This window comes from Aulonocara stuartgranti (assembly GCF_965226115.1).
Source record: "Aulonocara stuartgranti genome assembly, chromosome: 9".
In the NCBI taxonomy this organism is placed as follows: Eukaryota; Metazoa; Chordata; class Actinopteri; order Cichliformes; family Cichlidae; genus Aulonocara; species Aulonocara stuartgranti.
Window position 1 is genome coordinate 25090455 of NC_138960.1, and position 27891 is coordinate 25118345.

At 39.7% G+C, this 27891-nt stretch overlaps 2 protein-coding genes and 1 pseudogene across 3 annotated transcripts; all 3 read right to left on the minus strand.

Moving 5' to 3' along the window:
* Positions 1-165: 165 nt before the first annotated feature.
* On the minus strand, positions 166-27813 carry LOC309714031 (cystatin-B-like; annotated as a pseudogene). The gene is made up of 5 exons (XR_014280687.1): positions 27724-27813; positions 27531-27632; positions 1157-1404; positions 966-1067; positions 166-478 (listed from the first exon to the last, which is right to left on the minus strand). The product of XR_014280687.1 is annotated as a cystatin-B-like (transcript).
* On the minus strand, positions 6600-7925 carry LOC309714030 (cystatin-B-like). Its single transcript, XM_082546089.1, has 3 exons — positions 7728-7925; positions 7547-7648; positions 6600-6909 (listed from the first exon to the last, which is right to left on the minus strand). Exons 1-3 carry the CDS (start codon positions 7866-7868, stop codon positions 6781-6783), a joined length of 372 nt encoding a protein of 123 aa, XP_082402215.1. The 5' UTR covers positions 7869-7925; the 3' UTR covers positions 6600-6780.
* On the minus strand, positions 13902-15260 carry LOC309714034 (cystatin-B-like). Its single transcript, XM_082546092.1, has 3 exons — positions 15088-15260; positions 14899-15000; positions 13902-14226 (listed from the first exon to the last, which is right to left on the minus strand). The coding sequence occupies exons 1-3, from the start codon at positions 15154-15156 to the stop codon at positions 14098-14100; spliced, it is 300 nt and encodes a 99-aa protein (XP_082402218.1). The 5' UTR covers positions 15157-15260; the 3' UTR covers positions 13902-14097.
* Positions 27814-27891: the final 78 nt, after the last annotated feature.

Sequence of the window (27891 nt, forward strand, 5' to 3'; positions counted from 1 at the left end):
ATACATATTTTATATTGATTACCTGTTGCCCATATTAGGAAAGAGACGTGTTTACCTTCACTGATTATGCAATTGTCTGGCCTCTTTCAGTGTGACAAATGAAGAAATAGGGTCTGCTCCTGAAACTGCAGGTTTTTCACAAAATTAGAAATTACAACAGAAAAAAAATAATCAGCTTCATTTATTTACCCACCTCGTATTTAACTGATCAACTTTGCCTTCCATTATCTACAGTATGTTATTATATGTAAACAAGGAAAGCTTTTCCCTCATGAAGAGGCAGGTTATTAATGGATTACAATGAGAGTACAGGCTGTAGGCACTGATGTTTTGGCTGGTTCATTGTCCCATTAGAAGTACTCAATACTGTCATATTGAGTCTTGGGTGCTGCAGATCAGTCAGCTCGAGCTCTTCTCCATCACACGGGAGTTTTTCATAAACACGGAGGTGAACATATTCTTCATCTCCAACATAGAGCTGCAAGGAAGTACAAGAAAAGTTAAAGGAGATCATGTGCACATAGAAGTGCTGATCATTTTAACACAGCTGTGGTAAGTCACACTAGCCAAACGACATGCTAACATGTAGAAAAGGAGAATCTACACCTTCATATATATAGAGTGCCTGATGGCTCACAAACAGAACGTTTGTTGGGCTCTGTTCATGGCTGAAACAGTATGAAGTGCACATGAATTTTCATTTTATTTTGCAGGTTTCTCTCAAATTTTGCAGTGATAAGTAACATTTCAGGCTAAAAAGTCTAAAAGTTTTGTATGAGCCTCTGCATAAATGTAAAACCACATAAGCGCAGAGTGTAGAAGCAGTAGCTGAAAAAAAATCCAGTGATCATCGCTTTAGTTTCCCCTGAGAGATCAGATCATCTACCATCAATACTCTTATTGATGATATGTTTTTATATTGAAGAGATTTGTAAAGTTGCCACTGTTTACATTACAAACATTACCTTAATGAAGTAGTTGGTCCCAGCTACGACCTGTGTTTTGTAGCTCTGTGCAATGAAAACCTCAAAGTTTCTCTTGGCTTTCTGCTCTGCGAGAGGTTTCATCTAAATAAAAATGACAATAGCATCTACATGAAGCACAGGCCCCGTGTGTGCATAAAGATGTGAGTGTAAAATCTTTGTCTTCTACTCACTGCATCACAGATCTTCTGAACTTCTTCATCAGCCTCCTTTTCCTCGGTAAGCCCTCCGCACATCGGCATTTTGACACATGTGGATACCCCTTCGGCGCCAGCTGCGGTCGCAAGGCTGGAACCGACAAAAACACCCTGATAATGGACTGTGTTTAGACTGTTCCTTCCCATTCCATGCAAGGCCACCTGGGTTGGCTGGAAGACTGTTTACTTAGCCTAGCAGGGCGAAGGACACTGTCTCAGCTGAACTCTGGACATGCACACACATACATATACACTGATATGCACACACTCATCCCCCCTCCCTTTCCAAAAGCCTTCGATGCTTGTTCCCTCCTGGGAACACGGTGGGTCTGAGCCCGCGCTGGAATGGTAGCGCTGGGCAGGATGGCTGCTGTGTTTGCTTCGGGGGTTCCTAATTCACTGCAGGGCAACCTGCACGTGGCGAATAAAGCCTTGATTGATTGATTGATTGATTGCTCAGAATTACTGTTATTCATGCCTTTATTTCATCATGTCTAACTTATTGTAATTCATTGTTCACTTGTCTTTAAAAAAACAAACAAACCTTGAGCTCTGGGTGTTTTTCCACTTATTTTCAGACCAGTCCTTATGCCTGAGCACTTTCAGAGGAATAGTTTTATTTGACAAAAAAGTACCATTTGACATACATAAATCAGTATTTTTGCACCAGAAGGTGATTTCCAATGAGCTGTTAGCCAAAAAGCTGGTATAACTTAGTATAATCTACAGTTCTTAAAAAAATGAAGAAACTGAACAACAAGTGAGTGGCAGACCTAAAGAAAAAACAACAACAACAAAACAAAAAACAACCTACAACGGATTAACTGTATCTGAAAGCATTGCCCTCAGAAATGAGAAAAAATATCTGACACAGTCGGTCCATCTACCGTTTACCATTTTCAAGGAAAGCTGAAATATGTAAAGTTACACAAGAACTGCACTGAATATCAGTGGCCACAGGTCTTATGGAGAGATGAAACCAGATTTGAAGTTTTTGGTTCAAATAATTCTCTCAACTTCTTACTGAACAATATTATAGTTATGTTATGGACACAATGTCTCTCATCTTTCATTTGAGGGTATCCACATTCAAATTGGATGAAGGGTTTAAGAGTTTCAGCTACTTAACATATGCCACCCTCTTTTTAAAAGAACTACAAGTAATTGGACAATTGACTCAAACGCTATGTGCTATGCAGATGTGGGCAATTCATTCATTATGTTATTATCAATTAAGCAGATAAATGGCCTTGAGCTGATTTGAGGCTTGCATTTGGAATATTTTGCTGTGAACAGTAGTGTTGTGCAGATCAATATTGAAGTTTTTGGTTCAAATATCAATTCCTCCAGTTACAGTTATTAATGTTTTAGAATCGATTTTCATATTAAAATATCATTTTTTTAGTAATTTGGAGTAAATTTGTAGTTTATCACTAACAGGATATGGGTTAGGGTTAGGAAAGAAACTATATCATTCGGATCATCTAACTTGGAAGGAACTACTTCCTCTTCCGACTTACATAGTGTTACGAAATCAGTTTCACCCCGGTTCTTTTTTATTCCTCCAGGCATCCAGAGACGGCACCAGACTCAGTAGTCATTTTCACAAAACCTTTATTCATCTTCATTTAAGCATGCATCTTCTAGAAGGGGAGATGTGCAAGGCCGGTGCAAATCTTCCCTCCTTTGTCTGTGAAACACAGTTTTGTAGAAGCAACCTTATCATAAAACCCCCCATGGTGTCCTGCAAACTCTGTGTGTCTGTGTGTGTATGCATGAGTACATGAGTGAGTGTGCATGTAGGTGTGGGTGCGTCGTACATCCTGGGGGTCATAAAAGTAATCTCCTCACCCAAGCTACACCAAATTCCTCTAGACAACATACAAAACACAGTTAACATATTACAAACAAATTCAAATTCAAATTTTATTTGTCACGTACACAGTCATACACAGTACGATATGTAGTGAAATGCTTGGACAACTGCTCGTGACCTAAAGAAAACAAAAAAGGAAAGGCTATGAATAAGATAGGAAATAAATATGAAAAATTAAAAAGGGTAAATTTAACTAGGAAGGAATAAAATATAAATTAAGGTTAAAAATGAAATAACTGTACAACACAAATTAGAATGAAGGGTAAATTTAACTGGGAAGAATAAGATAAAATATATAAATTAAAGTTGAAAATAAAATAACTGTACAACAAAATACACAATACACAATATAGAACTATATAAGAATGTATGAAGAAATCTAAATATAAATATAAATAAATATATACACAATAACAGCAGCTGTACAAACACTGAGACTCCCACTCTGCATCCACTGGGCCATTGGCCTCTTGTTGTCTTACCTTACAGATAAGGTGGAGAGTCTCCTGCAAACCTACTTCTAAGTTATAACAATTATGACCGTTTATTAGATTCAGGTTAAAGCATCAGCATCAGCAACCCCCAACTGTAGCTTCCTGTCTCCTTTTATGACAGCAGACCCCCAGTGTCCATAAATTCCTTTCCCTCTAAACAATTACACACACTCTCAGGCCTACAGCTAATAGTCTACAATAGTCATATGCAAAATAAGGCTGTATAAATGTCGCAGCCCTTTGGCGTGCACACTCAACAATGGCCAATGTGGCAAGACAATGAGGTGTTGTGGCAACACCACTAACCTCATCAAACACCTCAGAGTAAATCATATCACAGACTATGACGAGCTTATGTTGAGGGGAACTGAAAATGAGGAGAGGAAGGTGCAGCTAGGGCGAGACAGACATCTTGTAAGAGTCCTTTAGTGCTGCAGGCAGGCAAGTGTTCAAATAGCACACAACTTCAGGGTTGTTGTTTTTTTATTTCTATATAATTCTGCATTATTAAGCAATAAGAACAAGTAGTCTGATGTCCTGTAATCATTATGAAGCTATAATTTGAAATACAATAAAACATTACATTTTTGTACAAAGTATCGGATCAGTATTGTCGATGCCACCCTGAATTTTACTTAGTATTGGATCGGAAAGGAAATCAGTGGTATCGCACATCACTAGTGAATAGACAACATGCAGTCAAAGCAGCTCTCCGTGTAGGTGGAGCAAGCCATCCTCAAGCTGTGAAAATGGGAAAATCCCATCCAAGAAATTGCTACATTATTAGGAGTGGCAAAATTTACAGTTTGGTACATCACACACACAACCTGCTGCTTAACACCGAGAAGACCAAGGAGCTCATCGTGGACTACAGGAGGAATGCTGACCCACATCCACCCATCCACATTAAGGGGACGGCTGTGGAGCGTGTGAGCAGCTTCAAGTTCCTGGGAGTTCACATCTCTGAGGATCTCGCCTGGACGACCAACTGCTCCAAGCTGGTCAAGAAGGCTCACCAGCGCCTCTTCTTCTTGAGGACTCTGAGGAAGAACCACCTGTCCTCAGACATCCTGGTGAACTTCTATCGTTGCACCATCGAGAGCATCCTGACCAACTGTATAACAGTCTGGTAAGGGAACTGCTCTGAAGGCGTTGCAGAGGGTCGTGAAAACTGCCCATCGCGCCGCCGGAGCACCACTTCCTGCCATAAAAGACATCTACAGGAAGCGGTGTCTGAAAAGGGCTGGGAAAATCATCAAAGACCCCAGTCACCCATCACATGGACTCTTCACCCTCCTGCCCTCTGGGAGGCGCCACAGGAGCCTCCGGACTAAGACCACCAGGTACCGGAACAGCTTCTTCCCCACAGCTGTCAGACTCCTGAACTCTGCCTCCTGACATCTGACCCACGTTAACACACGGACTGAACATACACACACCCACAATGGACAACTGTACCCTCAAACACACAATAATAACATGGACTGAACCACCACTCACAACCACCAGCACTTTATATAGCCTCTGTAGGAATTATCCACACCCTCACTTATCTTAACTGCACTACTGTATAGCTCTGTGTAAATAATCATTGTGTACATACGATAATTTTTAACCCTACAACTGTTTACAACTTGCACAGTTCCCATTTCTGTATAGCTGTATATCTCAGATTTCTGTAAAGTTATTTATTTCATATTCCGTATAGTTTTTCATATTTATATCCTGTTCATAGCCTGTACATAGCTTGTACTCACTACAGCCTGTACATACTTATAGTTATAGAATATTCACAACATACTTCATACCGTGTACATTATAACATACCATAATAGACCCATTTCTGTAATATACTTACATAACTATATTATTGCTAATATATATTGTAATATATCTATATCACTAAAGCACTTCTGGATGGATGCAAACTGCATTTTGTTGCCCTGTACCCGTGCATGTGCAATGACAATAAAGTTGAATTCTATTCTATTCTATTCTATCCTGAGAAAGAAACAAAGGATTGGTGAAATCAGCAATGCAAAAAAGATCTGAATGTCAAAGAAAGACAACCGGGGTGGATGATCGCAGAATCATTTCCATGGTCATGAGAAAACCCCTTTACAACAACCAGATGGCTTCGTTTTTCAGTGAGACGATGATCCCAAACACACTGCCAGAGCGATGTCTCAATACTGCTGGGTTACAGCACAGACTATAGATGTCTCTGCCACGGCTAGACGGTCCTCACCGGTCGCCTTGCCAATTTTTGTTGTGTTTGTGTGTACTTTGTGGTGTTCTCCTCTCCATCCTGTGTGCGTGTTTGTATCCGGGAACATGTACTTCCGGAAGCCATGGCACGGAACGGCAGCTGACCCGGGGGGAGCATCCTGAGCTGGAATCGCCGCACCTGTGCTTAATCACTTCGCCGGCTGCTACTAATCCAAAGCAGACCTATTTAACAGTGCGGTCGGGTCACAACCAACGCTGGAACGTTGAGCTAAACCGGGTAGCGTAGTCGCGATTAGCGTACCTAGTTTGTGAAGGAGAGAGAACGTTTAAGTTACCGTGCGTGTGTTTTTCTCATCTGCCTCCAGGATCCAGGGATCGGAGGAGGAGCGGGCACAAGAACAAGTAGTTTTGGATAATCACTGCACTGTCACCGCGGGGACAAGTCACCGTATCACTGCACTGCCCTTTTGGATTACAGACTCGAACTGTTGCCTTATTTTTTTCACTGTGAATAAATTCACTGTCACTCTGCAAGAAGTCTCGCACCTGAGTCCTTCAACCCAATTCACCATGACAGTCTCACTATTTTACAGTTCTTTTTAAAGCATAATGTTTATTTCAAACGTATTATGTTTCACTATGGACAAAAGTAGATGTTTTATTTGTTTCTTTGAAACTGCGCTGGTTATCCTTGATGGCATCTCTGAAGTGAGTCACATAAGTGGTGAATTGTGAGGCAGTTCAATTCCCCAACCAATCAAATACTTTAAAAATAGCCCATATGACCACAGAATGTATCTTACAATAACACACACACAAAAAAAATTCTGCTTTATTTATTTACCCACCTCGTATTTAACTGATCTAGTCTTATTTCCATTATCTGCAGTATGTTATTATATGGAAACAAGGAAAGCTTTCCCCTCATGAAGAGGGAGGTTATTAATGAATTACAATGCGACTACTGTGGGCACTGATGCTTTGGCTGGTTCGTTCTCCCATTAGAAGTATGCAATAGTATCATGTTGACTCTTGGGGTGCTGCAGTCTGGTCAGCTGGAGCGTTCCTCCATAAGCCGGGAGTTTCTTGTAAACACGAAGGTGAACATATTCGCCTCCTCCCACATGGACCTGCAAGGAAATACAAGGAAACTTAAAGGAGATGCTTAATGTGCACATAGAAGTACTCCTGATCATTTTATCACAGCTGTGGTAATGTAAGCCACAGCTGTGGGCCAAACAACATGCTAACATGTGAAAAGGAGAATCCACGTCTTCATCTATATAGAGTGCACAATGTTTCTAGTGTTCACAAACTAAGATGACGGAGGGCATTACACAGCAGTAGTTTTGTTTGCTATCAATTTTGACATTTTGACCACCCTATTAAAGATTAATATCAGTTTGTACATGCTCCAGATAGCTTTTCTTCAAATTCTTTCATTCTCACTCACTTTTGCAACTTTGTACTTTTGTGTTACTCGCAGCAATAACTCCACCTCATTGTTAGTCCATTTAAAAAACTCGGTGCTTTTCCTCAACATTTTGCTGCGAAGTTTTAAAGAGCTGGAAAGTAAATAAACTATCTTACAATGTGGAAAAGGGGCATCCACTTCTTTGGCTACATAGTGCATGATGGCACTAGTGTTCACAAACAGAACATTTTTTGAGCTCTGTTATGGCTGTGACAGTTTTAACCATAACAGTTTAAGTTTTGTATGAACCTCCATATAAATTAACACATAAACGCTTGAATTACAAACATTACCTTAATGAAGTAGTTGGTCCCAGCTACGTGCTGCGTTTTGTAGCTCTCTGCAGTGAAAACCTCGAAGTTTCTCCCGGTTTTCTGCTCTGCGAGAGGCTTCATCTGAAGAACAATAACAGCAACACCAACATGAAGCACAGGCCCCGTGTGTGCGAGTGTCAAATCTCACTTTTCTACTCACTGCATCGCAGATCTTTTGAACTGCTTCATCAGCCTGCTTCTCCTCGGTCAACCCTCCCATCATTTTTACTCCGACAACATTTTGTTGGTAAAAAACGACCAAAAAGGTTATAAACACACGCCAATTCACAAGACTCCGCATTTTGGACCAGCGCACGGAAAAAGATGCGTTTCTTTGTAGGCTAAAAAAAAAAAAAACCCACATAAACACATTTTGGACCGTACCATCATCTTAGGGAGAAGGGGGTTGTGGGCGGGGCGGTATTTGCCAACATTATGAAAAAAAGAGAAGCACACTTACATACGGAAACAATTACTTTTGTCCATTTTTTGTCCGTTTTTTACTGCATGTGTGGGTTAGTCTGAGCTGACGCTCGAGTCTGTCGGTGTTGTACCAAAAAATGATCGTCTGCCAAAAACTGATTTCCAGTATTTACTAGAAACTGATTACTGTACTGCTATAAATAAATTGTTGCTCTATGCAAAACATATGTCACACGTATCCCTCACGCATCAGTGTAACTTTGTGCTGAACATTGCCTTCACGAATAATATCAAGTCATCTTGAGCCACAAACAACATTTCTGTAAGAAGGTAGAATCCGCAATCAGTTTTTGGCACTGACTTTTATATATCCTTTATTTATCCAGTTAAAAATAATCTCGCATTGACATTAAAAGTGTCTTTTTAAGAGTAATCTGGCCAAGAGGACAGCAGAAACTGCAACAAATATAACAATAGTTCTCTAAACATAGTTTAAGTGGACACATACAGACCGGATTGGTTACAATGTAAATACAATAACACAGAGTTATACAGATACCTGAAAAACAGGCCATTTTTACATTTTATATATAACCCCTATGTAAACCAGGTCTCTCTTGAAAATGAGATTTTTAATCTCAATGAGATTTTTTACCTGGATAAATAAAGGACTAATAAAACCCTGTTCACCAAAGTGTATTTACAAACATACAAATTACGCATTTTAAAAGCAAAACAAAACACGGAAACACTGGAAATTAGTTTTTGGCACAACAGGTAGTGAGTGGAAGTACAGGGTGTGAGGTGTGATTGTATAATTTGGAGAGGATCAAACATGAATCATGGCCTAAAAAACTGCTTTCTGCTCTTCCTTTCAGGTTATCCTACTTCTGACACCCAAACCTCAGCATTTCCAAAAACTTTATCTAATGCAATTCAGTTATACCTACTGAACTTAAGGGGATAGTAAAAAAAAAAGATTGATCCAACATGCTAGTATCGATCCAATACAGATACCAGAGCTGGTATGGCAGGGCCAACCAGAGAGACACACACATGCCCACATTCACATTTATAGCCGACAAAAAAACACTGATAACCTAACATACAGGTCTTTGGGTCGTTGCACCACTGTGCCACACAAGTATCATTTACACCTATAAATGTATAGTTGTCATACTAAACTGTCAATTGGTGTGTTTATTATGAAGACTTGACTTATTTTAAACATATTTTCAGTTTGCTGGTAAAAGCCTGAGTTTATAACTGGCAAGAAATCAACAACACAATTTATTTTGTTGTTACAGAATTCAACTTTTAATGCTTCAAACCTCTCAAGTTGCAGTCCAGTCAGTGCAATATGTCTAGAAATATTATAATTAAAATGATTGATTTCCTATAATTGTTACTTTTGAAGGAGCTTTATTGCATTTTTTTTCTTTTAGCACATGTCATGAGGCAGCAGCTTGGAGACAGAGAGCAGCAAAAAAACAAAGTGTGATCACATTGAAAAGGTTGGATGGGATCTTTGTCATGATGGTCTTCCATACCAGTAACTATAGCTTCCCCTCCATGACATGTAAGCTTCTTCCAGACTCGCAGATCAAGGTAGCTGCATCCTCCCACATGTACCTGCAGTCAAATCAGAGGAAACTTGTACTTGTTGAACGCTGAAGATCTTCAGTAAGATGTTCATCTGTTCAACAGGTCATCTGGAGCTCGCAAGTAACTCAGTCCATAAATACTTTATTTTCTTTTGTTAATAATTCCTAACATGCATAATATCACAGTTTTAATTACCTTGATGACATAGTTGACTCCTTGCAACACCTGACTCTTGTACTGAACAGCGTTAAAAACTGCATATGCTTCATTTCTTTTTTCCTCTACTTGACACTTAACCTGTGTATGGACAAAATAAATGCAAAACATGACGTAAAATGCAGAGCAATGACTTGATGTGTCTGAGTGTTATGTGAGTCTGAATGTTACTCACATAACACTCAGCTCACCTCATCACAGATTTTCTGAATTTCCTCATCAGCGGCCCTCGTCTCCATGAATCCTGCGCATACCATTTCAGCCATTCTGAAAGTCAGCTGAAATAAATAGAGGTGTCAATTTTCTGGTTTTGTGTGACTCAAACATACTGGTGCCTCTCCGAGTACATGTACTGGATAAGTGACCTGGAAACTTACTGGAAGGTGGCTCTAACACATGATAGGTGGAGCAACATGTGTAACCACAGACCCTAAATGTTTGCTTACGCTGTCTTCTCCAAATATCTACTTGTGTAATTGCGTCTTAAATTTTAAATGTCTTTAAAACAGATAAAACCTAAGCTTTTATATGAACTTTTCTTTAGATGACTAAAAAGGGCGATAACTAAGAGGTGTTTCTTGCAGTCCTGTCAGTCTGTAGTCTGATATAAATGTCTTACAAAACTCCATTATGTGGCACAGCTGTGTCTGTCAAACAGTATCTTAAATAAACAAAATGAGCTTTGCAAATTCTTTAAGCTGACTGTTCGAGAGATAAGCTATCAAACTTGACTCAGATCAATATGCCAGGTCTGCAGGTTTTTTTTAACTGAAGGGGTGATTGCAGAGACTTGCAGTTTTGCAAAGAACTCCAAAAACAAGTAAAGAGATTGATAAAAAGAATAATGATAATTTGTCAAATCCTGTCTGCCACCAAAGAATCTTCTTCTTCTTCCTTCATTTTTAATGGCAGCTTGCATCCAAAGATGTTGCACTGCTGCCATCTCCTGGGTTTTACTGTTACATCGCTTCCAAAACCTTAGATCCTCTTGATGAGTCCAGTATTTCTCAAAAAACGAAAAACCACTCCTTTTCCTTCATCATGACTTAACCACTCAACTACCTTTCAAACTTTTCTGCTCTGTAGTACCACCCATTTCTACCCTCAACACTCTGCTTTGACTGGCATACTTCCTGCAAATAATAAGTACATGTTCAACCGTTTCCACCAGTTACATAAACCAGTCGAATGTTTCCTCATTCTAAGGAGAGTGCCATTCGGAAAACAATGACCTGTTCGTATTCCCCTTATTAATATCTCCTCCTGCCTATTTATTCCTCTACTTCTCTTAACTTCTATTGCGTGTTGTACCCTATATAAATCTCTCCCTTTTACTTTGCTATGACCAAGTCAGTTTCCATAAATTCTTACTTTCTTTCCAGACTATACTTTTGATATCTGCACATCGACATCTACTTTTTTAACAGCTTCTTTAGCCAACCTATCTGCTCTTTCATTACCCACAATACCTATATGTATACCTATACCTATAGTTTTATTTATACAGCGCCAAATCACAACAACAGTCGCCTCAAGGCACTTTATATTATAAGGTAGACCCTACAATAATACATTCAGACAAAAACAAATAAATAACCATTCCACCTATTCTAAAGCCAACAGTATGGCATATAACCCTACTGCATATATACTCAGAAGATTTGATGGTCTTTTTGCAATTTGATGCGGCGTAGGTCTGCTCCAAGCATACTACATTTAACTGATGTGGATAGGGCCTGTGCCACAGGGCAACTTCAAGCTGATGTTCCACAAAACCAATATGCAAAATTATTCTGAGTGAGCCTTAATACCATCTCCAGACTGAGTTCTATGTCAGAGACAAGCAGAGAAGTTGGTGTCCTAAGAAGACGGCACCACAAGCAGACCGTTACCGTACTGTCACTGTCAGCACTTAGAAACCGTAAGCAGTCTGCTACAGATTTGCAAAGTTTTGGTTGATGCCACTCTACCCAGACAATCTGCAATGATATTAGCAACACATGCACCGAACATGAACATGCTGAGAGATAATATGTTTTGCAGTGAATCCAGGTTCTGCCTATGGCAGCTGGGTCGTGGGATTAAAGACCAACAATTTCTACTTGTCACATTTCAACTCTGAGGAATGTAACTTCTGGTTGTGAAACAGAGACTCAACAGCAGTGCTCACATGTTTCAAAGAATAGTTTGGACATTTCTCAAAGAACGTTAAGACCTGAAGACGTTTTTTCTCTTTTTTAGAATGTTTGGAATCTGAGGACAGAGACGGACCTGCAGACGGTCTCAGGATCAGTGGAGGCTCTCTTTGCACTTTGCTGTTTCTTTGTCTCTTTAACTTGTGACTATTTTCTTTTGTGTAGCTTTTACCTAGCATTTGGGGGAACATCCATTTGCTTTGTCTTCGCTGTTGTTTTTTCAGACACCTTGACTCTTTGCAAATAGTTCACAACAAAAATATATGTCGTTATGAACAAGAGAACTGAATTAACTTTATTATTGAAATCACAACGAGTCTGTTGTCAATGAATACACAATAAAAATACACTCTGATATGTCCAACGTTTCAGTGAGATCCAGTACTGTGACATCCTGCTGTGATTATTTTATTGCAGTGCCGCTTCTTTTGTCATATTTGTGCTTCTTTTAACAAGAAATCTTGCTGACTGTTCATGACTTAATGTAAATGTATAAAGTGTGAATAATCAGTGTTTTTTAATGTAAAATCCATCTGCACCTAGAGCTTTGTAATTAAACACCCTCTACACTTTTTTGCCAACAGCCCTCTGATTTCTTGCAAGAAATCCAACCAATGTGGCAAACAGTGTCACAAAGCATGTGCAAACCTTCTTTTGTATTTTCTAGTAGAGGAACAGTGTGATTTTAATGTTTTCCACAAGAAAATCAATCTAAAGCGTGTCATTTCAATCTGATGCATATTTACAATATGTTTGTAGACACAGACTGCATAGACTATGGTGAAATATCTGCAACTTGAGTCATCAATGGGATCACATTGTGTGTGATTAACAAAGATGAATGTCAGTCACAAGATAAAAACAATCATAGGCTGACTAATGCCAAAGTCTGCCAACAAAATACTGCTGACAACCCACTGACCACCTTTTTTTTTCCAAGTCAGAGTTGGGAAGTGTGATTTGAGGTTTGCCCGACAGTCTCGACATGTTCAAATACAGCATGTGACTTATTGTCATTTAAGATTGCTTAAATCATATTTTCCCTGTACACTGTTGTGTGTTATGTACAGTTCATTTGTGAACTTTGGACCACTGAAAACTTGAATAACTGGAAATCTTAAAGCGAAAGTTTTTCTTTACCTATGCTATGGAATAGCATGTCATGGTAGCATGGGTCGTCTTACATTTCAAATGTACGATGTTGGCTACCACACGTTGCCAGCACAGTTTCACCTTGATCATGAATCCTCAAACCTACAGAGCTCCATTGGAGGTTGAAACACCAGTCTTAGAAGATCATTTCAAATAATTTGGGGTTTTAACAATGTTTTTGGAAAGCACTGTCAAGATCCACTTAATGTATAACAAATGACTGATAGTATTTATGAACTTAAACCATTCAGTGACCCTTGAGCCTTCTAGATGTTTAGACTATTGCACAAGGATCACTCCCATCAGGACAGAAATGTTTCAGCGCTGGAGAAAATTGAGCAACTTTCTATTGATTAGTGTAAAAGAACAAAACGTATCCTAAGAGTAGAAAAAGTTGATTAAAATCAATGAGACCCCTGCCTCATATCAGACTCAACTGTGTATTATGTCTCTTTCATGTAAGCATTCAAAAAGGAGGGCAAGCTAGATGAAAGAACTCTCCAAAAGATGTCATTTTAAACAAAATTGTGTTCAGAGTTCAGTCTGACATGATTATTGCTACAAAAATGTTTTTGCGGGTCTGAACACAAACATTGTGTGCTAAAATCCATCAATCACTTGTGCAAGACATGTATATAGCTGCCACATTTACTAAATATACTGCAAATGTGTCTTATGTTAGGAAAGAGAAATGAGTTTGCTTTCAGATAATATGCAGGCATTTCACAAATCAGACACCACAATAGAAGAAAAATCTGCTTAATTTATTTATGCACCTTGTATAAAAGTGTTCCACTTTACCTTACATCTACCATCTACAGTATATTGTTACATATAAGCAAAGGAAACTGCACATGTTTGTCAAGAGGCAGGTTATTAATGGACTACTACAAGACTACAGCCTGAAGGCACTGATGCTTTGGCTGGTTCGTTCTCCCATTAGAAGTACTCAATACTGTCATCGTGACTCTTGGGGTGTTGCACACTGGACAGCTCGAGCTCTCCTCCATAACACGGGAGTTTCTTGTAAACACGGAGGTGAACGCATTCGTCTCCGCCCACATGGACCTGCAAGGAAGTACAAGAAAAAGTTAGAAGAGATACTTAATGTGCACATAGAAGTACTCGTGATAACATAAGCCACGCTGACCACACAACATGCTAACATGTAGGGAAGGAGGCGTTCATGTCTTCATTACAGAGTGGACTATGGCTCGAGTGATCAAAAACACGGATGAGTCATTTTAGACTAAGAAAATAAAGTAAATCTCTGCTTGTGAGACTTTATTGAAGCCCTGAGGGAGTGTTGTGCAAATGTGTTCCAAGCCATCATACACAAGTACTGGAAGCACTGGAATGGCTTGTTTTGCCCATTAACACCAGGAGTGTGAAGCACACATGTACTTTAATCTTCCTTTGCATATTTTTTCTCAAAATTTAAATACATTTAACCAAAACTTGGCTGGAAACTTAGATTAAAAGCATCAGCCGTGGTGAATGACACTTAAGACTAGAAAATCAACAGTTTAAGGTTTGCATGAAATTCTATATATATGACCACATAACTACATAAGCCTAGAGATGGTAAAGAAAGAAAATCACTGATAATCGCGTTAGTTTTCACTTTATGGATCAGATTATCTACAGTTAATACTCTTATTGATGATATTTTATTATATGCAAGACCTCGGAGCTTTGCAGTGTTTCCACTGAGCTCACTGCTCGCATTACGAACATTACCTTAATGAAGTAGTTGGTCCCAGCAACGACCTGTGTTTTGTAGTTCTTTGCAGTGAAAACCTCGAAGTTTCTCCCGGTTTTCTGCTCTGCGTGAGGCTTCATCTGAATAACAATGACAGCAACATCAATAAGAAGCACAGGCCCCGTGTGCACAAAATGTTAAGTGTAAAATCTCTCTTTTCTACTCACTGCATCACAGATCGTCTGAACTTCTTCATCGGCCTGCTTCACATCGGTAAGCCCTCCGCACATCGGCATTTTGACAAGTTTTTGGTAGTGAAAAACGACGAAATAGTGAATAAACGCATGTAGAGCCTTTTTTATAGGTCGTTCGGTGAGTCAGCGAGTCATATGACCCCGCATTTTGGACCGTACCATCGGCATAGGGGGAGAAGGGGGTGGTATTTGCAAACGATCGCGTAAAAAACCAAGAAAAAAAGCTCACATAATCAGATATCCTAAGACAAGAAAACAATGAGTAGCTTTTCACATTTTTATACATTGATTTTGTGTTTATAGGATAAATCTTCTAAATGTTTGTACACGTATTTTTAGTCCGTACGCCTTTTACTGCATGTGTCGGTTAGTGCGAGCGTATGACAGCTGACTGTCAAGTCTGCCGGGAAGTGAAAATACAGGGTGTGATCTGTGATGTTTGGAGAGGATTACGCATGAATCACGGCCTAAAAACTGCTTTCAGTTCTTCCTTTCCGGTTATCGTACTTCGGATATCTGAACCTCAGCAAACCACAGTTCCCCAAAGTACTGAGTGGGTACTGCTCTCTGTGGTTCAGAAATTATTATTGCTATTATTTGTTGTTTAAGGCTGAATTAGAATTAGATTTTACCCAGCTCATTGGTTTCTTAACCAGGGGAAATCTAATTATTACTTGTTTAAAGTTAATCTTTAAACCTTGAAATGTTAGATGAAAAAATAAAAACCAAAAAGGAGACTTGAATGACTGCAAACGGCAGCAAAAAAGTAAAACACGCAGATGAAAAACCAGCCACAAAGTGACACAAGCTAAAGAAAAAAAAATAAAACACAGACAGACAGCTGAAAATGACTTGAAAGGCTGCAATAAGGGCACTACATAGACAGACATAATCAAGGAGCGACAAATAACACAGAAAAGCCAAACTAGTGCACACATAGACCAAACAACCAAACATATGACATGTCTGGATTTTTAGTAGTTATGTGTCTCTTATAGTTTGGGTTTCTTGTATGTAGAAAAGACAGGAAGAGCCTGAAAGAACAGGATTACTCGGAAACCTCAAGCTGTGGTACTAACAGTCCACGCCTCTGCATGTGATGTGGTTACCATGGCCAGCAGGTCAGACAGCATTGCTGGAGAAGCTTTGCCTGGTATTTGAACTGAATGAGTCCAATGAGTAAAAGGGGCAGCAGTGGATTTCTGGAATGGGTGCAACTCAACTCTAGGTCAGGTGACTGTGCAGGCCAGGCCATCTGGCCCACCATCTCATCACTCTCCTTCTTGGTCAAATAGCCCTTACACATCCTGGTTTTGGGGGTCATTGTCCTGCTGAAAAATAAATGATTGCCCAACTAAATACAAACTGGATGGGATGGCATGTTGCTGCAGGATGCTGTAGTAGCCATGCAAAGCACAGATTTCCACTGGTCTAATTTCCTTGTGTTTCTTGGCCCAACCAAATCTCTGCTGCTTATCGTTTTTCCTTAGTAGTGGTTTCCCAGCAGCTATCAGACCATAAAGACCTGATTCGCACCGTCTTCCCTGAACAGTTGATGTCAAGATGTGTCTGCTACAGGAACTTTGTGTGACATTTATCTGAGCTCTGATCTGAGGTGTTGTTAACTTGGGATTTCTGAGGCTAGTGACTCAGATGAATTTATCTTCATTATTTATCAAGCATTTTTTCAGAATTTGTCTTCAGCAGCAGAGGTGGGGCGGTCCTCATGTCAGCCAGTTTTGTTGTAGCGCTTAATGGTTTTTGCGACTGCACTTGGCGACACATGCAAGTTTTTTTTACGTTTTCCAGACTGGCTGACCTGTAGTTCTCAAAATAATAATGGACTGTGGTTTCCTTAGCTGATTAGGTCCTGCCATAATATGAATTCTGACAGCTGTCAGCTGTGTACCAACCTGACTTCTGCACAACACAACTGATGGTTTCAACCCCATTTAGAAGGCAAGAAATTCCACAAATGAAAACCATTTCAGGTGACTAAATCATGAAGCTCTTTGAGAGAAGGGCAAGGGTTTGCAGCGCTGTCAACAAAGCAAAGGGCTGCTACTTTGAGGAAGACATCCTGTTGCCTACATCAGCCGTAAGCTGCTACCAAGGGAGAGCCTCTACGCAACGGTGAAGAAGGAAGCCTTGGCCATTAAATGGCACTTGTCTCATTCAAATATTATTTGCAGGGAAGAGAATTCAACCTTCAAACTGACCAGAAAACCCTGACCCAAAACCCTGCTGTGGCTACAGAGAATGAAGGACAGTGATGAGAGAATCATCAGATGGTATCTTGCTTTGCAGCCATACCAGTTTAAGGTTCATTACATCCCTGGTAGAGACAACGCCCCTGCCGATAACCTCTATTGCTACCTGAGGAAAGACCAAGAAGTGGGTGTGTGTCTGACTACATCATAAACTTCATTGAGAGAAGGCCAAGGGTTTGCAGTGCAGCAAACAGAGAGTATGAATGTCAGTATGTATCTACAATGTAGAAAGTATTAAAAAAAAAAAAAAACATTGTATGAGAAGGTTTGTCAAACTTTTGACTGATAGTGTATATGTGGACTTTTAATGAGGTAACATTTTTTACTGGTTTGTGGGCTGGTTATTGAGCAACATTAACAGCCCATTACAAACCAATGTCTGTAGTAAGTGGTGGTGCAATTACACAAGCTAATGTAACATGGGGATAAAACTGGCTTGTTGAAACATGTCTGCTGCTTCGACATTAAGGAAACTTTTGGATGTTTACTTCTCTGTGGATTTTGTTTTTCTTCTTCTTCTTCTTCCATAAAGTATTTTTTTTATTACCATTAGTGTTGCTGCTCTGTTGGAAGTATATGTTTTCTCTGGAAGCTGTGTCAGCATTAACATTACCAGCATGTGACCTCAGATAATACAAAGTTTAGGATAGTAATGACCTGACCATCCTTTCATTTTGTGAGACAAACTGCATGCAAAGCTTCGGTTTATGGATACGCGTTTTGGAAACTACTGAACTTCTCTTCGGTAGATGGAGTCCTGGGGGTGTGTCACTCCTACAATACTGACTTCCCTAGACTCTGAGACATGCAGCTCATCCAGCTAAAGGACCTTTTAGCCCAGATTCTTACATGTTCCCCAACTTTGCGTTAAAGCAGAGCAGAAACTTGTGTAGCAGGTTTCAGTGGACTCATCTCACATCTGAGGATCCACTGAAAAGACCACAGTGAGATTGTTGAACACTCCAAACACAGATGCCCATGACAGATATATAGTGCCAGTGGTTGACCAGTAATAATGTTTTAACTAGGGATGTTAACGTTAACGCGGATGAATTTGTCATCACGATTAACGCGATTAACATTTTTAACGCAATTAACCAATCTGGAACGTAGAATGACTCAAAATCATGTCTCAACACCGTTTGTCCAAAGTTTGTTTATTCTGTGCTCCAGATGGGTTAAATGCAATAAAAATGTTAATCGCGTTAATCGTGATGACGGATTAATCCACGTTAATGTTGACAGCCCTAGTTTCAAAGCAAAAATGAGTTAATGACAATAAGAGTCCTGCTAGTGACAGCTTAGAGTCAGTTTATATTTGTGTATTTTTTGACTTGGTTTCTCTAATGTTTCTAATGCAAAGAACATTGCATTTTGTTGCTATATCGATATTGTAGTTGGTCCTAACATGAGAAGTTCCGAGTGGGTTTTGCTCTGATTTAGGTGCTGTATTGTGAGTATTAATTAATTTATGTATTTCATTGACACTGACAGTTAAAGAACATTTTAAGAAAAATCTTTAATTATAAATGATGCCATATGGACAAAACATAATTAACATCTTGCAATGATGTGTATGTCTGTGGATGTTTCTCGAAGCTTTTGAAGACTGGTTTGCTTTGACTGATCTACAAAGGGTTTCAGTATTTGGTGAGTTTAATTCAGAATCCTTCATTTTCATTGATCTCCCTTTCATTTATTTGTTGACATTTTGATGCGCTGCCTTGAATATTACTGGTATATGATATGAAGTTTTACTAATTAAAAAAAAATTAATTCATACTTACCCGTAATTTCTGTGTCTGAAGAGACATGTATATTAGTTGTGTCACACAAACATGTATAGAATCACTTTATTTCTTTCATGCTTCATCATTAGGTTGGATGTCTGTTTATATTCAGAGATAAGAAAGAAATGTGCTGACTGTTTTCCCTTTCTTGAGTGAAAATGCAATGGCTTTAAGACTAATGCATAATTTTGATATTTTACAGATCTAATATTTCCCCAGTGAAAAGCAATTATCGGTCTTCATTTCACTCTGAGTGTCACTGTATCCAAACTGCATTTACTGTAGCTGCCACATTATCTGTGTGTCTGACAGAGATGGACAAAAACGGAAAATTTCAAAAGCACCAAATAAAATTCAAAACGGCTTTATTGAAAGCTCTAACTAAAATACAAAGATAAGCAGGTCCAGAAGAGAGAAGCAAATGTTGGGATTTATTTTTAAGAAAATAAAGGCTAATATCTTATAATTAGCATCACATATTTCTGTTTTATACTTTATTGCACGCCCTTCTCTAAGGAATTTGAGGGGAAGGGTCTGTCTCACTGGTGAAGGCATCACTAGTCGGAAATTTCTGGGGTTTGGGGAGCTCTGTTTCTGCTTATCTCTTTATACAGGTCTGGTGACGGGTGAAGTGGCGTCTCTAAATAAGGAGATGTCCAGAAAGTTGCAGAAAAAGACACGTGAGCCGACATCAGACCTAAGGCCTAAACTATCACACATATTAAAAAGTGTTTCCTGCCTGGGCGCGGGAGCCTTTTGCCTCTGAGCCAGAGAGAGGAAGCCCATGGCGCCACGGAAAACAAATTTGAAATTCTAACCGTTTTGATAATCAATTGTGAAAACTTATAATTGGAGCACATTTGTCTTCTCGCTCATAAAAAAAAAAAACCTACACAAACTAAAAACACACATGAAACGAGGTACGAGGGCCAGCGGGTGTGTCACTCCTACCATACCGCCCTAGACTCTGAGACATGCAGCTCATCCAGCCAAAAGACCTTTTGGTCCAGATTCTTACATGTTCCTCAGCTTTGCTTTAATGCAGAGCAGAAATGTGTGAAGCAAGTACTTTTCTATGAGACATTTTAGTAATTTTAATATCATAAATTCACTGTTGCACCTTATCTTGCTTGAGTTCGAGCAATGTGTTTTCCTGTGCTGTTATGTTACAGTAAAAACACGTGTGTTACATGCTTACTGTGTTAAATGTAAGTTCAGTTTTGTAACTGTGCAATCCTGAGAAAATGCAGATATTGGTCAAAGAAGTATCTTTTTGTTTATTGCCTTAATGTTTTTAAAGTGTTTAGAAGAAAAAAAAGATATGGGTTTTTTTTAGATATGTTTAGTTAAACGATAAGAATGTGGAAAATCCATTTATCATTGGCAGATGTCAGCCTGCAGACCAACAAAAATTTCTAAGTGTAATTTGAGATTACCAAGACACATACATATCTTGCAAACATGTTAAAAAGCAGTTTAACAGACTTCCCAGGTTTATCTTGTATACAGTAGGCTACAATCACATTGGACTCAGTGGTGTGTCCATAGGGGGCATGGTGTGCCCCCGCACCCAATACACACACACACACACGCACACACACACACACACACACACACACACACACACACACACACACACACCAAGTACCTTTAGATGATCGCATGAATAGGACCAGAAAGAGTGTAACTTGATACACCCTTACTTTAACATACATACTTTAACGTACATGTACATAATATAAATATTTGTATGCTTTGCGACTTTCTGCTTCTATACTGCTATATTTTTGAATGCAAATATCATATTTTTTTTACTCCATAATATTGATTTTACAGAATAATTATTTTGCACTTAAATTGCATTATTATAGATCATGCAACCGATCAGTATAAAAATAATTAAAATCAGCAGCAGCTGCAATGAAAACATGAATACGTTTTTTATTATTTTGAAACGGTCAGCTCTATATAGATACTTTGAATATACTTGTGCATCATTAAGCTACACTGGAATACAATTTGTGCTTGACTAAAAAGTTTTTTGGGTTTTTTTTAAATATGTTTTCCACTTTGCAAAATAGTTGTTTCATGTTTAAAGGCTTGTGCACTCCCACCTTTTGTGTAATAAATCTGTAAAACACAGGGCAGAAGATGAGCAGATTTTCTGCGGGCCCTCTTGTTCTTGTCCTCCTCTGGTACCCTCTTTTTAAAAAAACGTGGAAACCCTCCTTCTCAGACTATCCCACATGCAGCAGCAAGAAAATCTTTCCCTGGTGTGGCGATAAACACAAACTCAGCAGTTACAGATTGTTTAAAAGTAATTAAACTAACAGTATTTAAGTTGTTGGAACTAAACAGGATCTCTAGGTCAGGGCTTTGTAGGTGTTTGCTGGAGTAATTGGAGGATGGAGATGTTGAGAGAAAGTGATATTGTGATGAGCAGTGAGGATAAACAGATAAACAAACCCTGTCATATTAATTTTCCTACAGTCACAGGAATTGTGTAATATTATAACATTCCGCCACCTGGGGGCGCTGTGTGATCATTTGAAAAACTCAGCCTACATTTAGTGTATTATTCACATCATTTATTACATCCGCTGAACAGTATCCGTATTTGTCACATATTGTGACAATTTTAAAAAGTAATGTTGCCAATTGTCTCCCCTTCATCTTCGGGATGCATTTTTCATTTCTCCTGACTATTTGTGATGATTTAGACCCACTGAAGTACTAGCATGAAGTATGAAAACTACATCTTTGTACAGGAAGTCATTACTTTGTTACACAGCTGTTGCTTGCATTTTGTTTTTGTTTTTGTTTTTTTAAAAAGTATGTCCTCATGTGGAGGCAATAGGTTTATTTCCCAGCATAGATCAATAAAGTCAACAATGTTTAACAAAATATACAAATTTTGCCATTCACAGTGAAGCATAAAGTTTTTAAAAAGTCCAAATCTACACGAGCATAGAACTTACAGAAATAAAGAATAAACCATACACGGCAAGAATATTCTTTTGAGTTATTGTTTATTTATTGAACAGGATAAAATTAATAAGTTAAAAACTAATATAAGATCAATTCAGTTCAATTCAATTCAACTAAAGAAAATCCATAAAATTCAATTCAATATAAATAGTGCCAATTGATAAAAACAGCTGTCTTATGTTGTCAGGTAAAGACCAAACACCGTACAATATAAGAGAGAAACCCCCAACAATCAACTGATCCCCTTTGAGCAAGGGCAACAACGGGAAGGAAAAAGTCCCTTTTAGCAATAAGAAGCCTCCGGCAGACACATGGTGATTGGTTGGGGGTGAAGGGAAAGAGAAAATAATGTGGCACAGTAATGGTACATGATCACATTGGGAATTACACCAATGACAAGCCAATACAAGGGAAATATGATTGCTGTTAGTGCTGCACATACTCTTGCACAAACTTGTAAATACCAACTAAATTCTCTAATATTTAATACTTTTTTCCTCTCCTTTTTATTGTTGTTATTAATATTATTATTACTTTATTACTACCACTGCTATTTTCTGTTATTTTCTTCTCAATATAACTGCACAATCTCTATATGCTCATGTAAAGCTGAGGAGCACAAGCCAAAGAATTTCATTATGGATAAATGTGGCTACACTGTTTATCTGTACATGACAATAAAACTTGAAATTTGAAACTTGCTGTCCCTGTGACATTTTAAAACACTGGGATGCTTTTCAAGAAGCTTTTTTAAAACAGCTTTAGTGACATTACTCTGACATCACAACACAGTAGTGATTGTTACTAAAATGGGCTTCTGTATGCCAGTGCAGTTATTTGAGTTATTTCCTTAAAAAATAAGTTAAATGACTGTATTTCCTTATGCGCTGACTGTTACTGTGTAGCTGTGCAGTTATGTTGACATCCCCTAGAACTGAAACACACAAAAAACTGTTTTATTCTGAATAAATATGTGTAATGACCCTCACTCCTCTGTATTCCAGGTTTTGATGGTTACTGGTATTAGAGTAAAATTATTTAGAGTAGTGTTTGCAACTTTTCTGTGTTTCCCTTTCAGGTAATTTGAGTTTATTTGAACTTTGTTTGCTTTATATTCTGATTTATCTACAGCACAGGAACACACATCCACACACTACATACATTACTGATTAACTGATCGCATTATTAACTTTAGGGTTGTTTTTTTTAACAATTTTTACTTTTCATACAAATCATGTGTGGTCTCCATATTTTGTCCTTCCCTTTGAGCCAGAGCCATCACATATGGATGGTGGATGATACAACTAATGACACTTGCACATAATAAAGGGAAAAGGTTCTCCATGCACAGACCAATGAATTATGCCGTGCCAAAAATACACGTTCAAACCCTTCATGTCCCAGGAGTCACACGTCTATCCTCTTAAGCCCTGCAGTGAAGTGAGTGTGGCTACATACATCAGACCATCTGCAAATTGTCAGCTCTTGTCCTGCTGTCAGGTTTTCCGAGCCTGATTTAACAACTGACTTGTTTTCATGCTTTTTCCATCAGGATTTCAACCACAGCACTGACATCGTGTTATCCCAAACAAACATTGACCGAGTTCTCTGAACAGTTAAAAATAGTCTTAAATCAAAAGTAAGTGGAAAGCTTTGTAATGTTAAAAAAAATCACAAATTAACCAATAAAATAATTTTGCAAATCACAAAAATTCTTTTTTTTTCCAAGAGTTTACTGTGTTGGTGTGTTGTTACTGAGCGGGAGAGTGGGACCACCAGGAATCACTGACAAAGTAAGGGAGGAGGCAAAAATCAGAGGGTGGGTGTGCTTTACATGTAAGTGTAACAAATCAACAGAAGAGAAGCATCAGAAAGATAACAGCGGGCTCACAAGTTGAAAGACTAAGGTGTAATGAAGTAAAACAAAGCTGTCATAGACCAACCGTTAAGCACACTGGGGGGTAATTGTTCTCAGGCTTACTTGATTTGCAAGATAAACAACAACAGGATGTGCAGGTGTTCTTTCAGTAGCAAGGTCATGTGAATGAAACAGCATCATATGTGAGAGCTGTTTCTTCAACCCCCATTGCAGTGTCTCTGCAGGAAAGTGTAACTTTCTTACAAAGCACTGAATTCTTGAGGCTCACATTCCTGATGAACTCTCACTGCTGGTGTTATTACAGATGAACTTATTATAAACTGATGGTGAGTAACTGTCATCATGGCTACAAAGAAACACTACTGCTCAGTTTTTCACATCTATTTTTGTCCCTTTGAGAGCCACGTAGCAGCTGTCATTTATTTCCATTACCCTGAAAAGAAGGCAGACATTTCTAAGCAGATGTGTTAAATAAAGACATGATCAGAATACTTTACATATACTATACATAATACTATACAGCCATACTCCTGTGCGCTGTGTACATCCCTCCCTCCTCCAATGTCAACAACAGGAATGAGGCACTGAATGAACTGTACCAGCACATCAGTGAGCAGCAGACAGCCCATCCTGATGCTTTTCTCATCCTGGCTGGGGATTTCAATCATGCAGACTTAAAGTGCGTGTTTCCAAAAATACAACAACACATAGACTTTCCAACAAGGGGAAATAACACACTGGACTTTGTTTACACCACCCAGAGAGGAGCTTACAAAGCTTTTCCCCTCCCCTACCTCGGCGCCTCAGACCATATCACTGTCATGCTAATGCCTGCTTACAGACCGCTCGTTAAAGTGACCAAACCGGTTCGTAAGCGGATACAAGTGTGGCCAGAGGGGTCTTCAGAGGCTCTACAGGACTGCTTTAATACTACAGACTGGAACATGTTTAAGCAGGCTGCCACCTATAACAACACCACTGACCTCCAGGAGTACGCAGAGACTGTTACTGCCTACATCAACAAGTGTATTGAGGATGTAACAGTCACGAAAACCATAACTGTCCGGGCCAATCAAAAACCATGGATGACAGGAGAGGTCTACAGGCTGCTGAAAGCTCGGAATGTTGCCTTCAGAGATGGAGACGAGGCAAGCCTGAGGACAGCTAGGGCCAACCTTTCCCGTGGCATCAGAGAGGCTAAGAGACAGTACTCCAGGAAAATATCTCATCACTTCAAAGACAGCAGAGACTCACGGAGCCTGTGGCGGGGCATTCAGACCATCACAGATTACAAGCCCCCACCACAGACCTGTGATAGCACTATCCCCCTGCTGAACGAGCTGAACACTTTCTTTGCTCGCTTTGAAGTCCAAAACAGCACCACTGCACAGAAGACCCCACCCCCTCCTGGTGACCAGGTGATGACTCTGTCACCGGACAGCGTGAGGAGATCCCTCAGCAGGATCAATGCACGTAAAGCTCCGGGTCCTGACAACATTCCTGGTCGTGTACTGAGAGACTGTGCAGTGGAACTCACTGATGTCTTCACAGACATCTTCAACATATCACTCATCCAGGCTGTCGTCCCCACATGTTTTAAAGCCACCACAATCATTCCGGTTCCAAAAAAGTCATCTCCCTCCTGCTTTAATGACTACCGTCCTGTTGCACTTACTCCCATCCTGATGAGGTGCTTCGAACGACTAGTCATGCAACACATCAAGACTGTCCTGCCCCCCTCCCTGGATCCCTTCCAGTTTGCGTATCGGCCCAACCGCTCAACCGATGATGCCATCTCCACTGCACTCCACTCGGCACTCACACACCTGGACAAAAAAGACTCATATGTTCGAATGCTGTTCATAGATTTCAGTTCAGCATTCAACACTATAATCCCCCAACAGCTCATTCAAAAACTGGTCCAGCTGGGGCTCAACACCTCACTGTGCAACTGGCTGTTGGATTTCCTCACCGGAAGACCTCAAGCAGTACGGGTCGGCAGTAATACATCCAGCACCATCATTTTAAACACGGGGGCCCCGCAGGGATGTGTGCTGAGCCCCCTCCTCTTCACTCTGCTGACCCATGACTGCACTCCATCATACAGCTCCAACCTCTTCATCAAGTTTGCGGACGACACAACGGTGGTGGGTCTCATTAGCAACAGGGATGAGACCGACTACAGAAGTGAGGTGAGACGCCTGGCCACGTGGTGTGCTGACAACAATCTCTCTCTGAATGTGGAGAAGACGAAGGAGATTGTTGTGGACTTCAGGAGAATGCACACCCAACATGCTCCTCTGACCATTGACGGAGCGTCTGTGGAGAGAGTGAGCAGCACCAAGTTCTTGGGTGTGCACATCACAGAGGATCTCTCCTGGACGTACAACACCACAGCACTGGCCAAGAAATCACAGCAGCGTCTCTTCTTTCTCCGCAAACTAAGAAGAGCAGGAGCACCAGCCCCCATCATGTACACTTTCTACAGAGGCACCATCGAGAGCATCCTGTCGAGCTGCATCACTGTGTGGTTTGGAGCCTGCAATGCGTCCTGTCATAGAACCCTCCAATGCATAGTGAGAGCTGCAGAGAGGATCATTGGTGTCTCTCTCCCCTCCCTCCAGGACATTTACAGCACCCGTCTCACTAAAAAAGCCCTTTGCATAGCGGCTGATCCCACGCACCCAATGCAAAGCTTCTTCAAGCTGCTGCCGTCGGGGAGGAGACTGCGGAGTCTCCAGGCCAGGACCAGCAGGCTGAAGGACAGCTTCATCCATCAGGCTGTCAGGAAGCTTAACTCCCTCCCGATTCTGCCCCCTCTCCCCTCTCTCCTCCACGGTCTCACTGAACTCTGTCACACACACACAAACACACACACTCTCTGACTCACTCACTGGCCTGCACCAGTTACCAGTCACTTTGTGGAGCATTGGACTGCCATTACCTCATAAGACTTTGTTATTACACTTTCTCTTACCGTACATTACTAAATCTCCATTTGCACTATTTGCCTATTTGCACTACTCTGCCTGGTTTACACTCAATGTCACTTACCCATTATATTGTATATTGTATAGCTTTTTTGTTATATGTAAAATTGTATTTATTAAAATTTTTACTTTTTAATTATTTTACTTGCATTTTTAATCACTTTTATATTTAAATATATTTAAATGTTCATTTGCTATTTATCTAGGGATTGAGAGTAACGCAATTTCTATTCTCTGTATGTCCTGTACATGTGGCAGAATCGACAAATAAAGTTGACTTTGACTTTGACTTTGACTTGACTTATTAGTTCCATTCTAAACTGTTATTGTTAGTTTTTTTTAACAGACACTCATATAAAATATAATCATGAAAGTTACTAAATGTAAAGTTTCTGCATAAAAAAAATAAGTCAGACTAAGACTCTCAAAGTGTGACGTTGAATTAAAATTAAGTATTGCAAACTCACCCTCCCTATCCAACGCCAACTCCAACGCTTACCTCCCCCATGATGTGGACATCGGGTCAGCTGGAGGCGCAGCCGAAGATTGCAGCGGTCCCAGATCAGATGTCCACACTGGAACACTTTCCCATGTTGCTTGTCTGTGTTTATTGTGTTATGGTGTGTTGATACTTGTGCATTCCTGTATTATCCTTTTGTGTTGCACATTTCGATGTTTTTTTTCCTCGCTACCTGGCCTGACCTGTCTCCCCAATGTGATGTTTGTATTGTATGTACGGTCGGCAACGTCTGTCATCTCGGTTGTGGGCAAAAGACCTGCAACTGACAAATAAAGGCTATCTCAACTCTCATCATCATCACTTAAAAAAATAATGTGCACTATAGATAAGATATTACAGG